Consider the following 20,694-nt stretch of genomic DNA (forward strand, 5'->3'; position numbering starts at 1 on the left):
TGCAAGGACCAGCGCGCCGCGTCCGAAAGCGACCCACGCCATTATTTCGTGGCCACGATACTAGCGCGCCATGCATCAGCACGCACCATCCCGAACCCGTGCCACATATGGGGCGGATGCCCGCAGTAGCCCCCATCCACTTCGGACATATGGATTTTCCACGGCGCCCCACCGTGGCGAAGGCGCACCGCACTCTACTCGCGAGCACTATAAATCGGAGCCTGCCGCCAGTCGCTTCTTCTCAGGTGAACGAAGAGTGATCGATCCCTCATCTTCTCTCTTTTCCCTCTGCTCAGCTCCTGGTAGCTCTTGGCTCTTCTTCCTCATGGGTGGCTACAGCGAGTACCTGCGGAGGGCGAAGCCATACATCGCCATGATCTCTCTCCAGTTCGGCTATGCCGGCATGAACATCATCACCAAGGTGTCGCTCACCAACGGGATGAGCCATTACGTGCTCGTCGTCTACCGCCACGCCTTCGCCACTCTCTCCATCTTCCCCTTCGCGCTTTTCCTAGAGCGGTACGCTTCTGTTGGGCTCATCTCTTGCGACGCTATGATAATGGAGTCTGTGCTTACAGTCGCGTGTTCGTTGCTGCCACAGGAAGGTGCGGCCCGCGATGACGAAGTGGGTGTTCTTGCAGATATTTGTGTTGGGACTTCTCGGGTGAGTTCTCGTATAGTCTCTGCACGCAGTACTCCTATCTATGTATGTACACGAACAGAGCTCATTCCTCGATGCTTGATGCTATTACAGGCCTGTGATCGACCAGAACTTCTACTACGTTGGACTCAAGTTGACCTCTCCTACCTTCTCGTGCGCCATGAGCAACATCTTGCCGGCCATGACCTTCGTGATGGCCGTGTTATGCAGGTTGGTCATCGGCTGATCTTTCTGCTGCGTGGTAATTTGTGTTTCGCTGTGCAAGCTAATGAACTGGTTGTTCTGGTGATGTGGGATTCGGATGTTAGGATGGAAAAGGTGGATCTGAAGAAGGTGATATACCAGGCGAAGGTGGCCGGAACGTTGGTGACTGTGGCTGGGGCGATGTTGATGACACTTTACAAAGGTCCCTTAGTGGAGATGGTTTGGACAGAGCATGTTCATCCTCATGCATCCAACTCTCCAGCCGCCACTGAGTCGAGCAGCAGGGACTGGTTTCTCGGCTCCATCTTCCTCATCCTGGCCACCTTAGCTTGGGCATCTCTGTTCGTCCTTCAGGTAGCCAAGTCTGTAGCATACATGAACTTTCCTTCGTTCCAGAGTACTGACTGTTTGATCTCTGCAACTCTCGCAGGCAGTAACACTGAGGCGGTACTCTGCTCAGCTGTCTCTCACGACGTGGATATGCTTCGTAGGGACATTGCAAGCCATAGCCGTCACTTTGGTCATGGAGCACAAGCCTTCTGCTTGGACCATAGGCTTTGATATGAACCTCCTTGCTGCTGCCTACGCTGTGAATACTCTTTTCATGATCTCTGACTACCCTGCACCTGTGATCGTTATATGATGGAAGGCATGCTGATCTAAGCTACCATATGCAGGGAATTGTCACATCTAGCGTCGCTTACTATGTTCAAGGGCTGGTGATAGCGAAAAGAGGGCCAGTCTTTGCATCGGCCTTCAGTCCTCTGATGATGATCATAGTTGCCATCATGGGCTCTTTCATCCTGAACGAGAAGATCTATCTCGGAGGGTGAGTTTCCATGTACCCCTGGGGATCCCAAAACCTCCAATTCTTATCCCTCTGTTTCTTCGTTGTGGTTTGCAGTTTTCTTGGTGCGATCCTCATTATTATCGGGCTCTACTCGGTTCTCTGGGGGAAGTACAAGGAGAACAAGGAGAAGAAAGAGAGGGAGGCCATGTCTTTGCCCATCGCATTAAAGGAGAGTGAAGGATGTCAGCATACCAACTCTGGCGAAGAAATAAATGGAGATGCTAAGAGTTCCACCGCAGTCAATGCAGGGGACACACCAGAAGCCTAATCATGGACCCTACCATTTCGTGCTAATAAGAGAGAGAGAGAGAGAGAGATGATCAAGGAAGCCAACCTTGTTTTTCTTCCACTTTTTTCCTTTTTCGGTATGCGTGGGCTACATGTAAGCACTTCGAGATCGGAGATATAATGACATTGAGAGCGTCTAACACCCTCTCTTTCGGCACATGTCACTCTCTCTCCTCTTCGTCAGTTTGTTCAATCATCGAGAGAGGCTTTGCATGCTATCACAATGTCACCGTTGTTCTACTTTCACCACTGTGTATGACCAGGAAACCCTAACCCAAACATTCTTTCCGGTGTGGTGAATGCCTCTTGTCTTCGAACTTCATGTCCTCCTTGAACAACATGATGCTTGTAGTCTTAATCTCCACGGATAATACAAGTTTCGTTGCAGACATTCATCAGTCATCTGATGCTTGGGATTAGAATATATATAGAGCTCAGAGAGTATGTGATCCATCGTCAGTCATTATGTTTTAAGAATGTGTGATTCCTTCATAGATTTCTTCCACCCAACCAACCAAGAAGGGTTGGTGGGAAACAGTAAAGCCAGGTGTGGTCGACGACAACCGCACTTCGCCATGGAAGAAGGAAGAATAATTCATGCATGAGCTCCATGGCACTCACGGTGACGAGAGCTATCGCAACACGCACCAACGATTCTCCACATCTTCTTTTCCTCCTCCTTTTCCACACCCACAACTCCTAACCTCTTGTAGTTGACAATTAACAATGGCACAGTAAAGGAAACTCCATTACATGATTCTAGAAAAGAAACAGTTGCTGTCATGTTCCTGTGCTGCTTCTGCATCCACCATGACAAGTTGGGACTCCAGTGCTCAGCCAGCACTTGCCATTTTGACGTAAAATATCGTTGTTGCAGAATGAAATCACATCGGATGCGTTCCTACTCGTTCTACATTATTCGTTTGGTTGCTAGGTGTGTTGGATTAGCAATAACGAGAGCTTAATGTTCGTGATGACATGAGCATGCAACCAAATATGTTTATATATATAAGGTGAGTCATGGAATTGGCTTTCTCTGCTACATTCTTTGATGGACCACGCATCTTTTTTTTTATCATAAGTAATAGTGGATATGGTGGATACAAAGACGCCATTTTTATAAGCCATAATATTTATGTTAGATTACTGATAGCTAAAGTTAAAACTTTTATTGGAAAAAATATATATATATGTACACATATATATATGAAATATGTATAGATAATGCCTTTCATGACTCTTCATGGAGGTTTATCGAATGTTGTGAAGATGTCATCGCTTATTTGAGATCGATGCAGATCTCTCGATGATAATCTAACAAGTCATGCATGACACGTCGGAGAGGTACTATTACTCGTCTGGCATCGTATCAAGTAATCTATCATATTATTATCAAATCAAGACGATGAAACAAATATTTGGTTGTTGGATAAGCTACGTTGAGCCGACATTAATCTTTTAACATAGAGAAAAAGAAAAAGAAGCCATGGCTTCCTCTTATCCAATATATATTTTATTATCTCAATTTTTCTTTGCCTATGTTAAGGGGAATTTTACACAAAAATATTCTAACATCACATATCGTCCATTCGACACCCAATATATAATTCTAAAAACTTTTTGAAAGATAAAAAAAATTATCAAGCATGTGTTGTACTACCATCTAACCCTGTCCAACCTGATCACTAATCTCAAAGACCGGGTAGTGAGCTGGGTCAACTTGGGTTGGACTGGATAGGATTGCCTTCTACCATGTCCTTCGATTCCTCTACCCCAACCCAAGCTTGTTTTGTGCTCGAATTGGATTTAGGCCGAGTGATCTGTGTCCCCGATGCACGTAATACAAACACAATGTTACGTCCACATGAATTCAAACTCTTTTAAGAACTCAATAATTAAAATTCTATTTTATGGTATCAGAGCAAAGGATCACGTGTTCAAAATTTATTCCATAAAATATTTTCAATTAATTCAATTTTTTGGAACAAGTTCAAGAAAAATAATAAGCAAATATTCAAAACGAGTAAATCATAGAAAGAAAGCTTTGATTCCCAAATGAACCGATTTGAATTCGAAAAAGGATTTTTATGACTCTTGAAAACTAAGGAATAAGAGAATTGATCCGAGAGATGTTTATTGTCTTTATCATAAGATCACGACTGGATCGATATATATATTTGGTAAAAAAAAAATCACTTGATGGATATATATTAATTATAATAAATTAATATATAGTAATAAGTCATAATATACGTGTAAATTATTTTACGGTAAATTTATATAAATATAAAAATAATTGATTTTATGGTGATTATATTATTTAATATATATATATAAAAGCCCGCTCGAAAGCGGACGCCAAACCCAAATCTCCCTCTTTTTCTCGTTCTTCTTGCCTGGCTCTATATCTTCGGGATAGGAGTACACAAGTCGCGCCTTTTCCGCCTCTGTCGTCGCCGTTTGCTCTCAATCCGAGGCCCGCAGGAAGAACTTGGAGCGGTTCTGATGCGATGAGGAGGAAGCTTCACACCCGTTTTCCCGCCGTGAGTTTCCTCTGCTTCGGGCTTTCTCTCGTTGCCTTTAGAGCAAACTCTGCGGCTTCTTGATTGATTTTGGTTGCTTTATCGTGTGCTTTCTTCACCCTTCTTTGGGTTTATAGTTCTTGGTAGAGGAGACTAGGGTTTTGCTTTCTTTTTCTTCTAACGTAGCTTCTTGATCGATTTGGGTGTTTGTTGTTCGGTTTATGCACCCTTTGCTTGATTCGGCCATCTGTTGTGGTGAATTGATTAGAGCTTTGTTTTGTTTCTTTTCTTGTTCTTCGTCTGAATGAGATCATTGAAAATAATAGCTTCAAGGTCTTGTTCTTGGCCTGTGAATGTTGCCGGACGGTTCTTTATTTTGTTATACTTGTTGATATGTATAGCTCGATAGTGGTGCACATATAGTTTATGGGCAGGTACAGATTAGTGTACTATTCTGTGTAGCCGTATTATACTTGTCTGACTGGTCTTTACATTCTTGTTACCGAGTACTTTGTTCTAGTTGTATTAGGCCATACGAGCAGACCAGGTAGCAAGATCAAACTAGATGTTATCACATGCATTTTGTTGTTGTTGTGAATTGTGGAATCTGAACATATAGGTAACCAAATGAATAATTCCTAAGTTCAAAAAAGTTCTATAAACGTTAACCGTATCCATGTGAGTTCATATGGCATATTAGTCTTTGTCGAGAAGAATTTGTGTGCCTAATTAGTTGTAGTTATGGAAACATTGAGACGAGCATCTCCAGGTTAATATGCAAAGACAGCTTTCTGCAAATTTTAGTAAATGAGGTGCATAAATTTGATTATTTTTCTTTACTGTAACTTTTTTTTTTATTATCCAACTAAAGGTCCTGTGTTCCTCTTAAATTTGACCTCCTTAAGTATGATAGTGATTTGCTTTGATTTCATATATGGTGTGTAACCTGTGGATAAAACTGCTTCTATGCATTCATCTAGTTTCGAGAACCATCTTATGATTAAATTATTGTGTTTGCAGACCCGAATAAAGAAAATTATGCAATCGGATGAAGATATCGGGAAGATTGCACTTGCTGTACCTGTTCTAGTATGTGAGTTCTTATGTTGGATATTCAACTCTTGTTTCATGAAGTGAATCGGGAAGTTTTTCAGCTACCGCTTGTTTAGATTGAATAAGATGAACATTTTGGGGGAATAATATGAATTAGTCCTGAATTTTGCAATTATAGTACATCATCCAGATGTCATAATGCTTACTGTAGCAGTATTTGTTATGAACAATTTTAGATCCTTTTTGCTCAAAGTCTCATCAGAGATGATGTCCTTTTTAGACCATGGTTGTTGTGAAATCTTAATTCTGTGCAAACATCCCATACACAGATAGGTATGCACGGTATGGATCAAACAAATGCAGCTGTTATATGTTACACATGCATGTCCTTTATTATATGAATAATTAAATAATTATGCCTCTCTACTTTTATAGGTATCACCATGGATACTCGTGCTGACTTGTTGCTATGTACACTTGAATTTACTCTTTTTTTTTATTTTGATTTTCCAGCCAAGGCATTGGAATTATTTCTACAAGACCTCTGTGGCAAGACATATAGCATGACTCTCCATAGAGGAGTTAAGACAATGAGTTCTTTCCATTTGTAAGTGACACATTTATTCAAACAAATCTTTCCAAGTAATATCACCTGAGGCATTTCTTATTTTTACATCTTTGGTGAACAAAGATAATATAACATTAAAGATATTTGCATGGATTTCTATAGTCTTATGAGGGTACAAATATATGTGGAGTTTTAGAGGCGTATAAAAATATTGCCATGTTGGAAAGGTGGTTATGGTGGTACTTCATAGAGCCTTATTTTCTCTGTCATAAACTAGTGAAGATTATCATGATCTACAGCAAATAGGGTGGAATTAAAGGAATGGATTCAATATTTCATGCGAATCACTGGAGATTCTTTTGCTAGCATCTTAACTTTTTCTTTGATTAATTTGTTGCAAGTAGACATTCTTTGTTATCTTTCATCTCATCACATCTGTTATCTTTTATTATTGTACTTTCATTTTAAGCATTTGTATGTTAGATTGTGAAATTTAAATCATGTAGAAATTTGATGAAATAAAAATGATGTTTCAAAATTCAATACTGTCATCGTTCGTCAATGGTAAATAGAATAAACAAGAATTTGTTAAGCCTAGGTATTTTTTCTCAATAAGTGATTATATTGACATGTAATCTAAATTCTCCACTTCTCCTTTGGTTTAATACACTGAATTGAATGTATATATCATATATTTATATTCCATCCATGCATTGAATGTGACTAATGTTTAAATTCTGTTCAAATTCAACAGATGCAATGGGAATGGTAGTCTCTATATTTTGGAAGTGTGTTTTAGCAGTGGGAATCACCTGATACTAGACATAGGAGAGAACCTCACATATGTTTTGTCTTTCCCAGCTTTGGAGATTAAGACCAGTCAGGACTGTCCATTGTTTTAGGAGATATTACAGGTAGCTTCTTAAGCACCCGTTTAGATTAAGCTGACCTAAGAACCATTCAACTTAAACATAGATATGGCGTTGGGTGGATTGACATTAGATAACCTAATTGCTTGTGCTGTTACTATGGTCTAATTCGGACTCGCTGTTAGCTTGTGATCACCCATGCTGAGCTCAAGCCTGCCTTCTTGATAACCATTCTGACTGACTTGAATATGTATATCGAGTTTGTTTTGCTTAATGAGTCAAGTCCTAGAATCATGGCGTTCCTTGGGTTCCTCATTGTGAAAGAGCACTCATTGTACATGGTGCCAAAGGCGAAGGGAGCTTCGATGCACATGCATCTTATCTCAAACAAACTATTTATGGAGGGACTGAGGTGACTCAACTTACGGTGGTGAGTACTCTTAAAGAATATGTCGTAGTGCTATCGTTCGAGTTGTCATAATGGAAGTCAGGCATAGTGGATATTATGCTCGGGGTAGAGGCCCAGAATCCGGATAATGACATATCAAACCATCAGCCAAGTCGCTAAATTTCCAGAACTACTAGGCAATAGACTATCTTAGAGTTGCGTTTCATCCGTATATGACTCGAGAGCAAGCAGACAAAGGTGATCGTCGAAGGAGCAAACATAATCAAAGGTGGCAAAGGCCCTGCAATGTGCTGGTAGAGGTCAATGAGTTTCTTATCAAGATAGTTGAAAATGGGGGACTTTGGGTCAATGCAGGAGGGCTCGATCAAGAAACGGAGTAGGTAGTATACGGTACTTATCATTTCTACTCAAACAAGTAGGTGATAAAAATAATGGAGAAGGTTGTACACAGTGATTTCAATAGGCGCTCAGGTGCTCGCCTAGGCGCTCGGGCGAGGTGAGGCGAGGCCCGAGCGCCTCGCTTCACTTCCAGGCGACGCGCTTCAAAGAGGCGTCGCCTTGGTGCTCGCCCGAGCCCAGGCGTCGGGCGCTTCGGGCGACCGCCTGGGTTAAACCAGGCGATCGAACTAGCGTTTTAGATCTGGTTCGGTCTCCGGTGCTTTAGTTGGTTCAATCGAACCAACTAAAGCACCAATATCAGTTGCCGCTGCCCAACCCTAACCTTGCTCGCGTTCATGCTACCGTTGTTGCTGCTCACTACCGCTATCGCCGCTCGCTGCTCTTGCTGTCGCCGCTCCCGCTGCCACTGTCGTCGCTGCCGCTACCGTTGCTCGCTTTCGCTGTTGCTATCGCCGCTCATCGCTCTTGCTCCCGTTGCGACTACCGTTACTCGCCGTTGTCGTTGTCGTTGCCACTGTCGCCGCTCGTCGCTCTCATTGCCGCTGCTCACTTTTACCGCTATCGCTGCACCCTCGGTCTTCCCTTGCACTCCTCTTCCTTCTCCTCTTTCGATAGAATACTGTTAACAGTATACTAAATACTGTTAATAGTATACAGTATATTAGTAACAATAATGTATTTGTATTTATTAGATTAATGATATATTATTTTGATTTTAATACTGTTAAATAATTATATTTATTAATTATATTATATATTTTAATATTTTAGCGCCTCGCTTCGCTCGGGTGAGCGCCTAGCACCTCGGGCGTTTTTGGACCTTGGCGTCTTTTGGCGCCTAACACTTTTTAAATCACTGGTTGTACAATCCCAGAGCAACCAAAACGTATTAAAGATTTGCTCCAAGTCAGGATGAAATTTTATTTTTTTTGGGCAAAACTTGCATTCTATAAGTTTAATGATAATAAGAAGGCAAATCATGGTAACTAACTCAGTTTAAGGAGTGTAAACATTTCAAGTGCTTTAGAAGTGCGAGCAAAGAGCAGACGAAGGCTATAACTGGCTTGGTGCATGAAGTACAACTCTCAAGAAAATTGGTAGAGTCAAGTAACTTTTGTCTTCTCAACTCTTGAAAGAATGAGTGAAACAAAGAACTTTAATTCTCTTAGTTATTTAGCAGAAGAGCTCTGTAGTTGTTCGAAGACTCTTTTAAGAGACGTAGTGATAGACAACATTTGAGAAATCCTCACCAATAGTGATTGGTTATACTGAAAGTAAATTGTCCGTTTTATTTTTTAACAAAATATTAATCGAAAGTGAAAGTGATGTGAACCTAATAAGCAAAAGAGAAATTAGTGGGCAAATCTTGTAGAAGAAAGACCTCAAAAGCTTTAAAGTTTGCAAGATGATGCTTATTAAGGCTCTAACAAGCATCCATCCAGCTTAAGCGACGCGAGACGTTTGAGAGACTAGTGCGCAATAAGGAAGGTCTTTTCCTTTATCTAAGAGATTCGTAGAATTTAGTGAAGATCAGTATAGCTCGATCGACCCCACAATAGATTTAGAGTTACTGGTGAGTCGAAGCAGCGTTAGCAGATTGAAGTTCTACTACTCAATAATAGTGACAGAGAGTAGTTGGGAGCCGAGAGGCGCATTGCAACTGAAGCAGAAGATTGAAGATATAGCAAAGGCGAGGAGAAATAACGTCTGTAAAGGCTTCGACGAGGATGTTGAAGGTATAAATGTGGGAGAATGTCATGGACAACTCTATACACAAGGTGTTCGTTGTAATATTTTTGTGTGTTTGTGTCTTTTGATTTTGTTCATGCTTTGCATTGTATGTATAAGGCTTGCAGTAGGATTGGTAGCCCTATTTCGGTTGACTTTTATGGTCATTTCAGTCATATACACGCAGGTTGTGTGCGATCGCCGCTCAAAGACAAAACTATCAAAAAATAAGCCATCTAGACAACCGTTTTTGGTATTTTTGGCTTTGCAGAGTGGTGTGAAGTATCAACCGGTACAACAACCTGGAGTTACCCGGGTGGCACATGGCTGGATGGGCTTTTGAGGTATTGTCTAAGTTTGATTCGCTGTCTTGTTCCACAATAGTGTTATGTGAGCAAATGTGGGACTTTTGGTCGCGGCGGACCTCCTTGTGCCCTTTATCTGGTGATCGTTTAGAGGTTGTGAAGTCTATGTTTATAATTTGCATTGCATATCAAGTGTTTTCTGAAATATCTGCTTGTGTGATCCCGAGTATAGTGCTTCTTCTAACCCGTCTTCTCTTTTGCAAGTCCTTAAGGGATCCTAAGAGATTAAGGGATCCTAAGATGTTAAATAGTTAGGAATATCTATATTCCTCTTATGAATTTGTCTCGTGCAACTTGATATAATTTAATAGATTATCTAACTGGTGTATTTTTTTGTACAAAATATCCAAATTTAAAGGAAATTCACCTATTTATTTTCTGTTTTGAATAAGTTTAAGGTACTGAAGTATTCACCATTTACATTTTGTGCATTCTGGTTTGTTCATTCCTAATAGTTAATATTTTTGAAGTTAATAGGTTTTAGTTTTGAACATCTATTGTTGTTTACTTCAAAATCAGGAAGCAGTGCGTGCACAAGTTTACCGTGTTTGATTTCCTAAAAGATCTAGTGAGCAACGTTCCAGATGTTGGTGGTTCTGATGCAGATCCTGATGATAAAGCCAGCAAGAAAAGGTTCTCAGACGTAGATATACAATTAGTGTTCCATGTTCTGTGCTTTTGTAGAATATTCTGATAACTGGTGTCACAATTAATACAGGAAAGCTGCAGACGAAGACAATTACAGTGAAGAGGAGACAAAGAGGAGCAACAATGTGAGTCTACTTGTCCACTGCTATCGAATGACCTCCATGGGTTGCCTCTCCATTTATGGTTTCTTCCATATTCATCAGATAGCCATTTCTTTTATTTAACTTCATCAAAACTTTGAACTTCATATAGTAAATTCAGTTATTCTTATATTATATCTTTATTGATTTGGGTTCTGTGATTCCGATTGTGTAAGAACGTTGCTATCTCGCAATGTGGTTTTCATGAGAAGTGGTATTTATTGCTGATAAAAGGCTTTTCATGAAAGCAGGAAGCCTGTCGCAGCAGCAGCAGCAGCAGCGGCAGCCGCAGCCGAAGGGGCCAAGGGAGGAGGTGTCGTGGAAAAGGGCGTGGTTCTCTTGTCGTCGATGGAGTCGAGAAGGGCAGTGTTGACTTTAACAGATACGAAGATGATCCTGGCTCTCAACATGATGACGAACTCACTCACAGTGAAACTGATCGAGATATGGCAACAGCATCTGAAGAAAATTGTGTTACCAGTAGCAGCGTGCGTGCCACTGTTGGGAACTTTGACTTGAACTTGGATTTCAATGACATTGAGGAGATAGCACCGGCCTCAGCTACAACCGCAGCAGCTATGGCAACAATCTTTAAGGTAAATGGTGATCTAACAGATGACTATCTGGGTTCGTCAATTTCCAATATGGATAAGATTACCATTGATCCTGTTCAGTTTGCATTATCACACCGAGATTAGATGAAGAGGAAGAGGATTATGAGATTGTACAAGGATGACCATTTTGCGTTTGTCTTTTTGGCTTATAGGTAAGATTTACAGTTAGATCTGACTCCTAGCGTAGTGTTGCCAAATATTTCTACATCTTCTTGGGTGATCAAACTTTTCAGAATGACAGGATGATAGACATTATGTAGTTGGAATATGTCATCACAGCAGCTAAGGAAATATCAAATTGTGATCTGAGCAAGTTCCCGAGTTGCAACATTGTGCCACATTCAAATTGGTTGAATTAGTTGGCATCTTGTGCTGGTCTCGCCAAAGATGTTGCATATGTTGGATCTTTTCTAGTGTCAGTTCACGGATCTTGTTATACTTAATCCTGTTATACTTAAACTTCCGTCATGATCCTGGTGAATGCCATTACAAGTCTGAGATTGCTATGTAAATGTGCGGGTTTGTACTCCGTGTAAAGGAGCTTCCGCAAGCTCCATCTCTTGATTACACTCGCAACACTACCTATCTACGCTAAGATGGACTTGTTTTGCCCCCATGCTGACACACACATTTGTTATTTATTAGTTTATAGGTATAGGAAAAAAAATAGTAATGCATGCAAAACATATGAACAGGAAGTCTTTTTATGATGTTGATGATTTAGGGTTGGTGTGGGTATCTTTTATCTGATGGCCTTGCCGATTCCTGATGACTAAATTTAATAGGACCATTTTTGTTTTTTGTTTTTAATGTTATCCTAAGCCCTGTCTTCATTCAGGCAATCATCCCTAACACCGCCCATTATATACATATTATATACATATAGAGAGAGAGAGAGAGAGAGAGAGAGAGATTAATCGCTGTTTTTAGTCAATATATGGTCGACCTAATTGAAGATTCCATGATCGAAGGTTTGGTAGTGAGACTGAGCTGTTAGCCACCAAATCTGTTGTTCTCTTGTTCATATTCCACTTCTCTTCTTCATCCTTCCAAGCTCACTATAAGTCTCATCTCCAGGATCCCAGTGGCGAGTGTGTGGTCTGGGAAAGTACCTATGATAACGCCCATGGAAGTCCAAGTGCGGAGCTCCACCGTCTTAGCTCTTGGCGACCCCAACACGGAGCCCCGCGAAGTGCCCCTCACCATCTTCGACCGTTTCGCCTGCGACATCCACATCGCCGTCCTCTACGCCTTCACCGCCCCCACCCCTTCCAACGCCGACATCGTAGAGGGGCTGTCGGAGACGTTGGCGCACTTCCCCATGCTCGCAGCCCAGCTCGGCCACGACTGCGGCGGCCGCCCGTGCCTCATGGTCGGCGGCGGCGGAGGCGGCGTGCTGGTGGTAGAAGCCACGGTGTCGTCGACCTTGGCCGAGCACATGCCGCTGGAGCCGTCGCCAGACCTCCTGCTGCTGCACCCCCGGACCGAGGACGCTGCCCACTTGCTCCTTGTCCAGCTCAACCGCTTCCGGTGCGGTGGGCTGGTGGTCGGATTGTCCGCCCATCACAAGGTGGCCGACGGCCAGTCCATGAGCGCCTTCTTGGTCGCGTGGGGGCAGGCCGTGCGCGGCATCCCCATCGATCCGCTTCCGCTATACGACCGGTCATGGCTGAAGCCTCGCGTCCCGCCGAGATGCGAGTTCCAGCACTGGGGCCTTGACTTCATGCCCATCACGCCCCGGGACGACGAGTTCGCCTCACACAACAACTTGGTCGAACCGAGCAGAATCACCAACATCCTGCTGCGCTACTCATCGGAGTTCATCACCGGGAAGCTCAAGGCCGAGACGAAGGCGAAGTACACCACCTTCGAGACCTTGCTCGCCCACGTGTGGAGGAAGATAACGGCGGCTCGCGGGCTCGAGGGCGGGGAGGAGACGACGATACGGGTCACGGTGAACGGCAGGCGCAGGTTGAAGCCGCCAGTGTCGGACCACTACTTCGGCAACCTGGTGCTGAACGCGTACCCGAGATCGACGGCGGAGATGCTGGCGCGAGGAGGGCTGGAGGAAGCGGCCAAGGTCGTGCACGAGGCGATCGCGAGGACCAGCGGAGACTACGTGCAGTCGATGGTGGACTTGGGGGACATGTACGGGGACGAGGAGCTGGTGCCGGTGTACGGCACGGAGGGGAACGTGCTGTCGCCGTTGGTGGACGCCGAGAGCTGGCTGAGGCTGCGGTTCGAGGACGTGGACTTCGGCGGGGGAGGGAAGCTGTGCGCCTTCCTGCCGACGTGGGTGGCATTGGAGGGGCTTGTGATCTTCATCCCGGTGGTGGGGGAGGGCGGTGGCGTCGACGTGATGGTGTCGCTGCTTCGTGAGCATGCCGAGGTACTCAAGCGCATCTCCCACTCCCTGCATTGAGACCAGACGACCTCTCCCCTCCTTGGTGCGTATGCTGACAGGGCTTCAATTTGGACTTGGGTCAAGAAATGTAGGGCCAATTGAAATGTCTCTCAAAGTTAATATTATAAATGAGCAACGCATGATCCCATCGACATCGGCTGCTCGGCATCAAAAAGTAATGTGGAGGAGTCGTCACGTTAGTAGCACTGCATCGCCATTCGGTGGCACGTTGACGTTGCCAGATGTCACGAGAGCCACCGACACTAACCAGCCACTTGTGACCACCAGACGACGGCGGCGATGACTTCTTCTTCGTCGTCCGTTACTTTTGGAACGGCAGTGGGGGGAGGCCGTCACCTTGCGAGTTGAGTTGACTCGTTCGACGTGCCACCCAACTCCGCTAAGTGCCAAAGTAGGGATGCACAGAGTCGTCCACCCGACCTAACCGCGACCTCTTCTTCCACGGGGCAAAGACTTCCACTGCCCAACAATTATTGGTGGACGAAGCTGGAATCGCAGCGCAGCGACGTGATTTCTTGGACGTATCGGAGAAATCAAAGCAAAAGCCAATGGTGTTTCACGGTAACAGTGCGAAGAAGGAGATTCGAGTCGGCAAACACAGCGTATGACGTCAATATTAACGCTCGATGATATTTTTCGTGGTCGAAAAATCCTCAACAAAATTATTCACGACGAAATAACTTACAAATTTCCATCTATAAAAGGCCCTCAATATCCTGATTAATCGAAGAAGAACTTTGTGGTTTAGTATCTATTACATTATAAGAAGGTAATCTACTCCAAAATATACAATTCACATCAATCACAAGTAAAAACAAGGAAGGAATGTAATTTTAAAGAAGAGGAGTAAAGCAACGTTTCAAGCTCGAAGGTGAAAACGTTTCAACATCACAACCACGTCTCTCTGTCTGTCGCGTACATAATGCTGCAAGTCATCCATTAGAAAATGTGTTCCACCGAAGCTTAATCGGAAGAAGAATACATGGATGGACAATGTCAAAAAGGGGGTGTTGAACAAATGGCCCTTTGACCAGGTCCTCGTCAACGATGCACCAAACCTGGCTACCTGCTCCATGCGATGCTGTAACCTCATTTATGTACATATAATAATAATAATAATAATAATAATAATAATAATAATAATTCCTAATAATAAAGTTTTCCTCGATGGCTACGGCATGCCGAGTCCAAGAAGAGCCGAGTACGATCTCGACTAGTATATTGGCCACCGGGCCCACCACACATCAAGCATCACGTGGGCCCCGAGATTCTTTCTTTCTTTCTCTTTCTTGGGCACCCCACAATTTTGTGTGTATTTTGAATTTTCTTTTTCACCGAAGATAAATTATAATTTTCATAATTTGATAAACTATTTACCATACAGGACAATTAGCACATTTGACTTTGTATTCATTTACAATGTTCTTAACTTACGATCGATTAAACATATTAGTTAAATTAAGTAATAAAGATAATAATATCTTCTTCTTTGTTTATCCTTTGAAAAGAAAATTATCATGAATTAGCTCATAATTATTATATATATATATATATATATATTGTGTGATTATGTATTTATTTTTTTTTTATATTTAAGGTTATTCCATACTTTGTTTATTATTAAATTTTAAAATTGATGTTTAATTTAACATGAGTTAATCAAGGTTCTAAAAATATTTTGTAAAGATAAATATATTATCTTTAGATATGCAAAACAAAAAAAACAAAAAAAAACCCCTTATTATTTAGGAGACAAAGGAATAAACATCCTATTGTTTTATCTTCTTCTACTATTAATAGTCTTTAGTAGCACTCCACTGTTATGAATTCTTGCCTTGAACCAACATCATCAACTCGGTTGATAGAAACCCTAATTTGAAAAATTGAATTGAATTGAATTGAATGATGAATTTTTATATCTTAAATAATAAAATTATAATTTGAGGATACAATTTTTGGTTGAGAATTCAAAACGCCTATTAAAATCTTCTACGATGAATTGTGATCTTATGATTAAAACTCTTTAGCGTTTGTCAAAAAGATTTAACCCCATTTTGGGGTATGGATCCCTTGACATAAATACTATTATTACTCTGTGCGGCGGACACGACGACCACCTAAGAATGCAATTTTTAGGGTGCTCGTGTCGAGAAGTGTGCGCGTTAACCGCGTGTCGGTGTGAAATTATCACCAATATTTCACGACGCCGACAACGACTACTCCTCTCCCCAACACAATTAGCTCTTCTACACCCACACTCCTTTTGTTATTGTCACTCTCCCTTCATCAATAAGTACCGGTCTTCCTCCTTCCTCACCTCCGCCCCACCCCACCCCCCTTCTTCCTCCTCTCTCTCTCTCTCTCTCTCTCAGATCCAACCCACCTTCTCTCTCATATCAATCCCCGTTCTCCCCATCTCCTTCGCGTTTCCCTCTCCTCTCCTCTCCAGATCTGTATCGAAGGAGGATAACTGAGCAGAGGAGGAGGAGAAGGGGGAGAGCATCGTTTTTGTCGGCATCATGGGTCGGGAGGGCAGCGGCGGCGGCGGCGGAGGGGTGGTGTCGGAGGGGGTTCTGAAGAAGGTGCTGCTGTCCTACGCCTATGTCGCGATCTGGATCTTCCTCAGCTTCACGGTGATCGTGTACAACAAGTACATCTTGGATCCCAAGATGTATGGCTGGCCCTTCCCCATCAGCCTCACCATGATCCACATGGCCTTCTGCTCCACCCTCGCCATCCTCCTCGTCCGCGTGCTCCGCCTCGTCGACCCGCCCTCGTCGCCGCCCATGACCCGCGCCCTCTACCTCTCCTCCGTCGTCCCCATCGGCGCCCTCTACTCCCTCTCCCTCTGGTTCTCCAACTCCGCCTACATCTACCTCTCCGTCTCCTTCATCCAGATGCTCAAGGCCCTCATGCCCGTCGCCGTCTATTCCATCGGCATCCTCTTCAAGAAGGAGTCTTTCCGCACCTCCTCCATGCTCAACATGCTCTCCATCTCTTTTGGCGTCGCCATCGCCGCCTACGGCGAGGCCCGCTTCAACGGCACTGGCGTCGGCCTTCAGCTCGGCGCCGTCGCCTTCGAGGCCACCCGCCTCGTCCTCATCCAGATCCTCCTCACCTCCAAGGGCATCTCCCTCAACCCCATCACCTCCCTCTACTACGTCGCCCCCTGCTGCCTCGCCTTCCTCCTCGTCCCCTGGTCCGTCGTCGAGCTCCCCATCCTCCGCGCCCGCTCCGCCTCCTCCCTCCGCCCCGACCTACTCATCTTCGGCACCAACTCCCTCTGTGCCTTCGCCCTCAACCTCGCCGTCTTCCTCCTCGTCGGCAAGACCTCCGCCCTCACCATGAACGTCGCCGGCGTCGTCAAGGACTGGCTCCTCATCGCCTTCTCCTGGTCCGTCATCCGTGACACCGTCACCGCGATCAACCTCTTCGGCTACGCCATTGCCTTCCTCGGCGTCGCCTACTACAACCACGTCAAGCTACAGGCGCTCAAGGCCAAGGAGGCGCAGAAGAAGGCCGCCCAGGCCGACGACGAGGCAGGGAAGCTCCTCGATCAAGTCGACGGCTCGGGAGTCGACCGCAAGGGTGACTCGCAGGCTTGATCCATCCGTCCACCCCTCTGCGTTCTGCCACGATTTCATCGGTTCGTCTTTAGCATTTCTGATGGATCTCTTCATTCGTTAGCTATTTTATCTTTAGCAGTACATTTCTACATCAAGAAGGAGGAGGTTTGACGGAGCAAAAACCAAAATGAAAAAAAAAAAGTAAAAATGGAACTTTTATTGTCTTCCTTTCTTTGTTTGATCCTATAGTTGTCTTGGGGTTGGATTCTGTTTTTGAGCACACGGTGCATCAGATCCGGAAATGCTTATGGTAGATCACCTGGGTCAGATCTGAGAAGAGGAAGCTGGAAGTATTTTAGTGGCAGTTCTTGCTGTGGGTGGAGGACTGTGGATGGATCACACTAGGTTGGCTTGTTTGTTACTTGGATCACTGTTAGCTGTCTATCCTCTTGTCAAAGAGGGATGATTGTTGTTATTTATTTGTTGGATCATGTAGGAGCTTTCTTTTGCCTCCTCCCTAATGAGATTGAAAGTGCTATTTAATTTAGTATGTCTGGTATATGTCGTCCTTCATTCGTGTGGTTTCATTGCATTTGATATTTTCCTATGGAACCTTCGGATGCATGTTGAACCCATTTCACATGATGCAAACTCTATGCCTGATGATCTCACATATTTGTGTTAATGCTCTGTTTTGTTGCATGTTGTGCTAACATTTAATTTTATTTTTCATATGATTGAAGAAGTTGTTATATGTGTGTCCATGTGTTGAAGAATTTGATGTTTGATCTTTGTGGATGATGTTTCTTGTTTTATGAGATTAGATATTGCATTGGGAATCTTCTGTTTTGTGCATGCGTCATTGCTCTTAGAGTTGTGTTATTGTGAGAATTTACGCGTATCTATGTAGTTAGCAAGTTGCCTGTTGCATTGAGGTTAACAAAGAAGACATGGTTTTCTGTAATTTACTCTATTACTTTCAAGAATCACTGTAATTTGTGATATCTATATGTCAAGTGTTTTTCTTTATACGAAATACTAAAGGAGGATTCTTGAAACCAGAAAAATGGACAAGATCAGCCAAAAGGTATTTCCAATGAATGCACATAAGAGGAACTTAGTGTTTGACCAGGAGACGAGAATTAAGACATGTTTGGTACATTTGAGGACTGGGTATTTAGGTGCGACGGAAAAACTGGCAGAAAGATAAAGAATGTAGCTTAACATGAGATGCTTCATCATTTTGTCATTTGCATAATTTGGTAAATAATGGTGCTTTTAAGGATACCGCCCTACATTGAGAGCGAGGATTATGAAGTATGATCCGACTTCTGGAGTCTGATGTGAATTCTGAAGAACATAGAGTGAGGATTATGCATTATTTCTGGAATCTGATGTAAAGAATATACAGGTCTCATGTGAGTTGTAAAATGTTAAAGATCAAAGTAAGCACCAACCTAGAATTGAGAGGAAGTCTGAAAAGAGTTTTGTACATTAATCTAGCAATGTTTTTTGTGTGTAGAGTTTTATTTGAAAGCAATTGAAGTAATGGCATTTTAGTGGATATGTCATATTTATGATTTGTTAATAATGTGGTTTAGTGATGCTGCTTATTGGACTTATCAAATTCAAAGGAGGAAACCTTGCATTGAGTAAAGGTCATCCATCAACTGTTTCTAAAATCTGATGTGATTTCTTAAACATTTGAAGGATTAAGATTGGGATTGGGATTGACCTTTGGTTGAGAGAAGAAGGAAGCAAAGAGGAATTAATTCAAAATTGGTTTTCCTCTGAAGCAATGCCATGTTAGTGGACATGTCTTGTTTCATGATTTTGTCATTGTGTAGTTTGGGAATGGTGTTGTGCTTATATGACATACAATTAACTAAGAGAGGAAGGGTCATCCATTATTTCTTGAATCTGATTGGACGATAAAAATTCACATTGGACTGTGATAGAGAGAAAGACAGAAAAGAGGAATGTTTGTTATCTTTATGGTCTACATGATGTTTGATACAAAAAAAAAAAAGGAGACTCTTCTTTTACTAGATTTAACTGAAAAGATTGAAGTGCATACTCAGCAAGGAAAGAACTCTACCTATTTATTCGAGTGCTTATAGTAGTGTGTTGTGTGTATTTTGCAGCATAAGATGTGAATGAAGTTAAAAGAGATCCATCATCCTAGTTTGCTTTAGATAAAAAAATCCTATTAAAAATGTGTTTTGTGCTTTGTTCCTCCCTATGTTGGATGTTGGGGTGCATCTTTATTCAAGATGGCCCAGTCACTGGTGACAGAGGAGTCTAAATCTGAAGCTTTTTCTGATCACCCAACCAACAGTAGTAAGTATCAACCCCACCTCAAACGATACGACAGTCACCTAAGCGTACAAGTTTATTAATTTATCATTATCACGCTAAATTATTTTTCATCTTAATCCTAACTTAAACGTCGTTTTTTACTTTGTGCATGTGATTTAGGATTTAACTATTTTTAGATAAGTCGGGATCATAGGTTTTTCACTTATTTTTTTAGTATATAGTAGTTATATATACTATACCGTAACAATCACATTAATATCATAAAATAGAAAAAAAAAACTAGTAATAATTTTTGTCTCTTAATAATTGTCAATCAACTATAATCGTAATCGGAGTAGTTTAATTAATTTAAACTAAACTTAATTCAATTAGGACTTAACAAAATCAATCTCAAATCCTTATAGAACCCATCTGGAATATCCTAGACTGGTCTAATTTGGATTTCATTGATTTCATTTAGGTTAAGTAGATTTGACCTAGTCAAGTTAGTCTCATGTCACTCTAAACCGATTTGAACCGATCAAATCTATCTGATTTAATCAATCAACGAGCTCAAACCAATAAAAGGAGAGAAAATTGGACTATGTCGGATAGTGTTAGTTTAAACAAAATCGACCCATCTAAGTCTTGGATGGGTCATGTGTGCCACACATGCTTGTCCAATGTAGCAAGTTAGGTTGAGGTTCAATGAGCTGAATAAAGAGAGGATCATATGTTTAATGTCAGTCACATAATTGGGCGAGCCTAGCTTCGCTAGCAAAGCTAATCTCACTCACAAGTTGGCTTAGCCTTACCATTAAACTAGGCTACACTGCCTTACGGGTTGGGTTGTACCTAAATACATGAGTTGGGTCATACTTGACCACATGGATTGGATTGTACTTGATCGCTTGGGTTAGACTATGCTTGGTCACATACATTGGGTCATACGTTATCACATGAGCTGGCTCTTACCTGGCCACATGTGTTGGGTCGTATGTGGTCACATGGGTCGGATTATGTCTAGCCACATGGGTTGGATTGTACATTATCACATGAGCTCGGTTGCCCAAGTCTAGCAAATCAA

At 42.6% G+C, this 20,694-nt stretch overlaps 4 protein-coding genes across 4 annotated transcripts; all 4 read left to right on the forward strand.

Annotated features, from left to right (window-relative positions):
* The first annotated feature begins 229 nt into the window (after window positions 1-229).
* Window positions 230-2,160, forward strand: LOC135608859 (WAT1-related protein At5g07050-like). Its single transcript, XM_065101909.1, has 7 exons — window positions 230-519; window positions 602-664; window positions 755-871; window positions 970-1,219; window positions 1,296-1,454; window positions 1,543-1,694; window positions 1,770-2,160. Exons 1-7 carry the CDS (start codon window positions 326-328, stop codon window positions 1,981-1,983), a joined length of 1,149 nt encoding a protein of 382 aa, XP_064957981.1. The 5' UTR covers window positions 230-325; the 3' UTR covers window positions 1,984-2,160.
* A 2,232-nt stretch (window positions 2,161-4,392) lies between these two features.
* Window positions 4,393-11,515, forward strand: LOC135608860 (uncharacterized). The gene is made up of 6 exons (XM_065101910.1): window positions 4,393-4,546; window positions 5,546-5,618; window positions 6,092-6,185; window positions 10,436-10,549; window positions 10,635-10,689; window positions 10,956-11,515. Exons 1-6 carry the CDS (start codon window positions 4,514-4,516, stop codon window positions 11,400-11,402), a joined length of 816 nt encoding a protein of 271 aa, XP_064957982.1. The 5' UTR covers window positions 4,393-4,513; the 3' UTR covers window positions 11,403-11,515.
* A 929-nt stretch (window positions 11,516-12,444) lies between these two features.
* Window positions 12,445-13,740, forward strand: LOC135609294 (agmatine hydroxycinnamoyltransferase 1-like). Its single transcript, XM_065102399.1, has one exon. The coding sequence runs from the start codon at window positions 12,445-12,447 to the stop codon at window positions 13,738-13,740; it is 1,296 nt and encodes a 431-aa protein (XP_064958471.1).
* A 2,315-nt stretch (window positions 13,741-16,055) lies between these two features.
* Window positions 16,056-17,856, forward strand: LOC135609341 (probable sugar phosphate/phosphate translocator At5g25400). The gene is made up of 2 exons (XM_065102485.1): window positions 16,056-17,389; window positions 17,559-17,856. The coding sequence occupies exon 1, from the start codon at window positions 16,263-16,265 to the stop codon at window positions 17,346-17,348; it is 1,086 nt and encodes a 361-aa protein (XP_064958557.1). The 5' UTR covers window positions 16,056-16,262; the 3' UTR covers window positions 17,349-17,389; window positions 17,559-17,856.
* Window positions 17,857-20,694: the final 2,838 nt, after the last annotated feature.

Source organism: Musa acuminata, chromosome BXJ2-4, assembly GCF_036884655.1.
Source record: "Musa acuminata AAA Group cultivar baxijiao chromosome BXJ2-4, Cavendish_Baxijiao_AAA, whole genome shotgun sequence".
NCBI classification, from domain to species: Eukaryota; Viridiplantae; Streptophyta; class Magnoliopsida; order Zingiberales; family Musaceae; genus Musa; species Musa acuminata.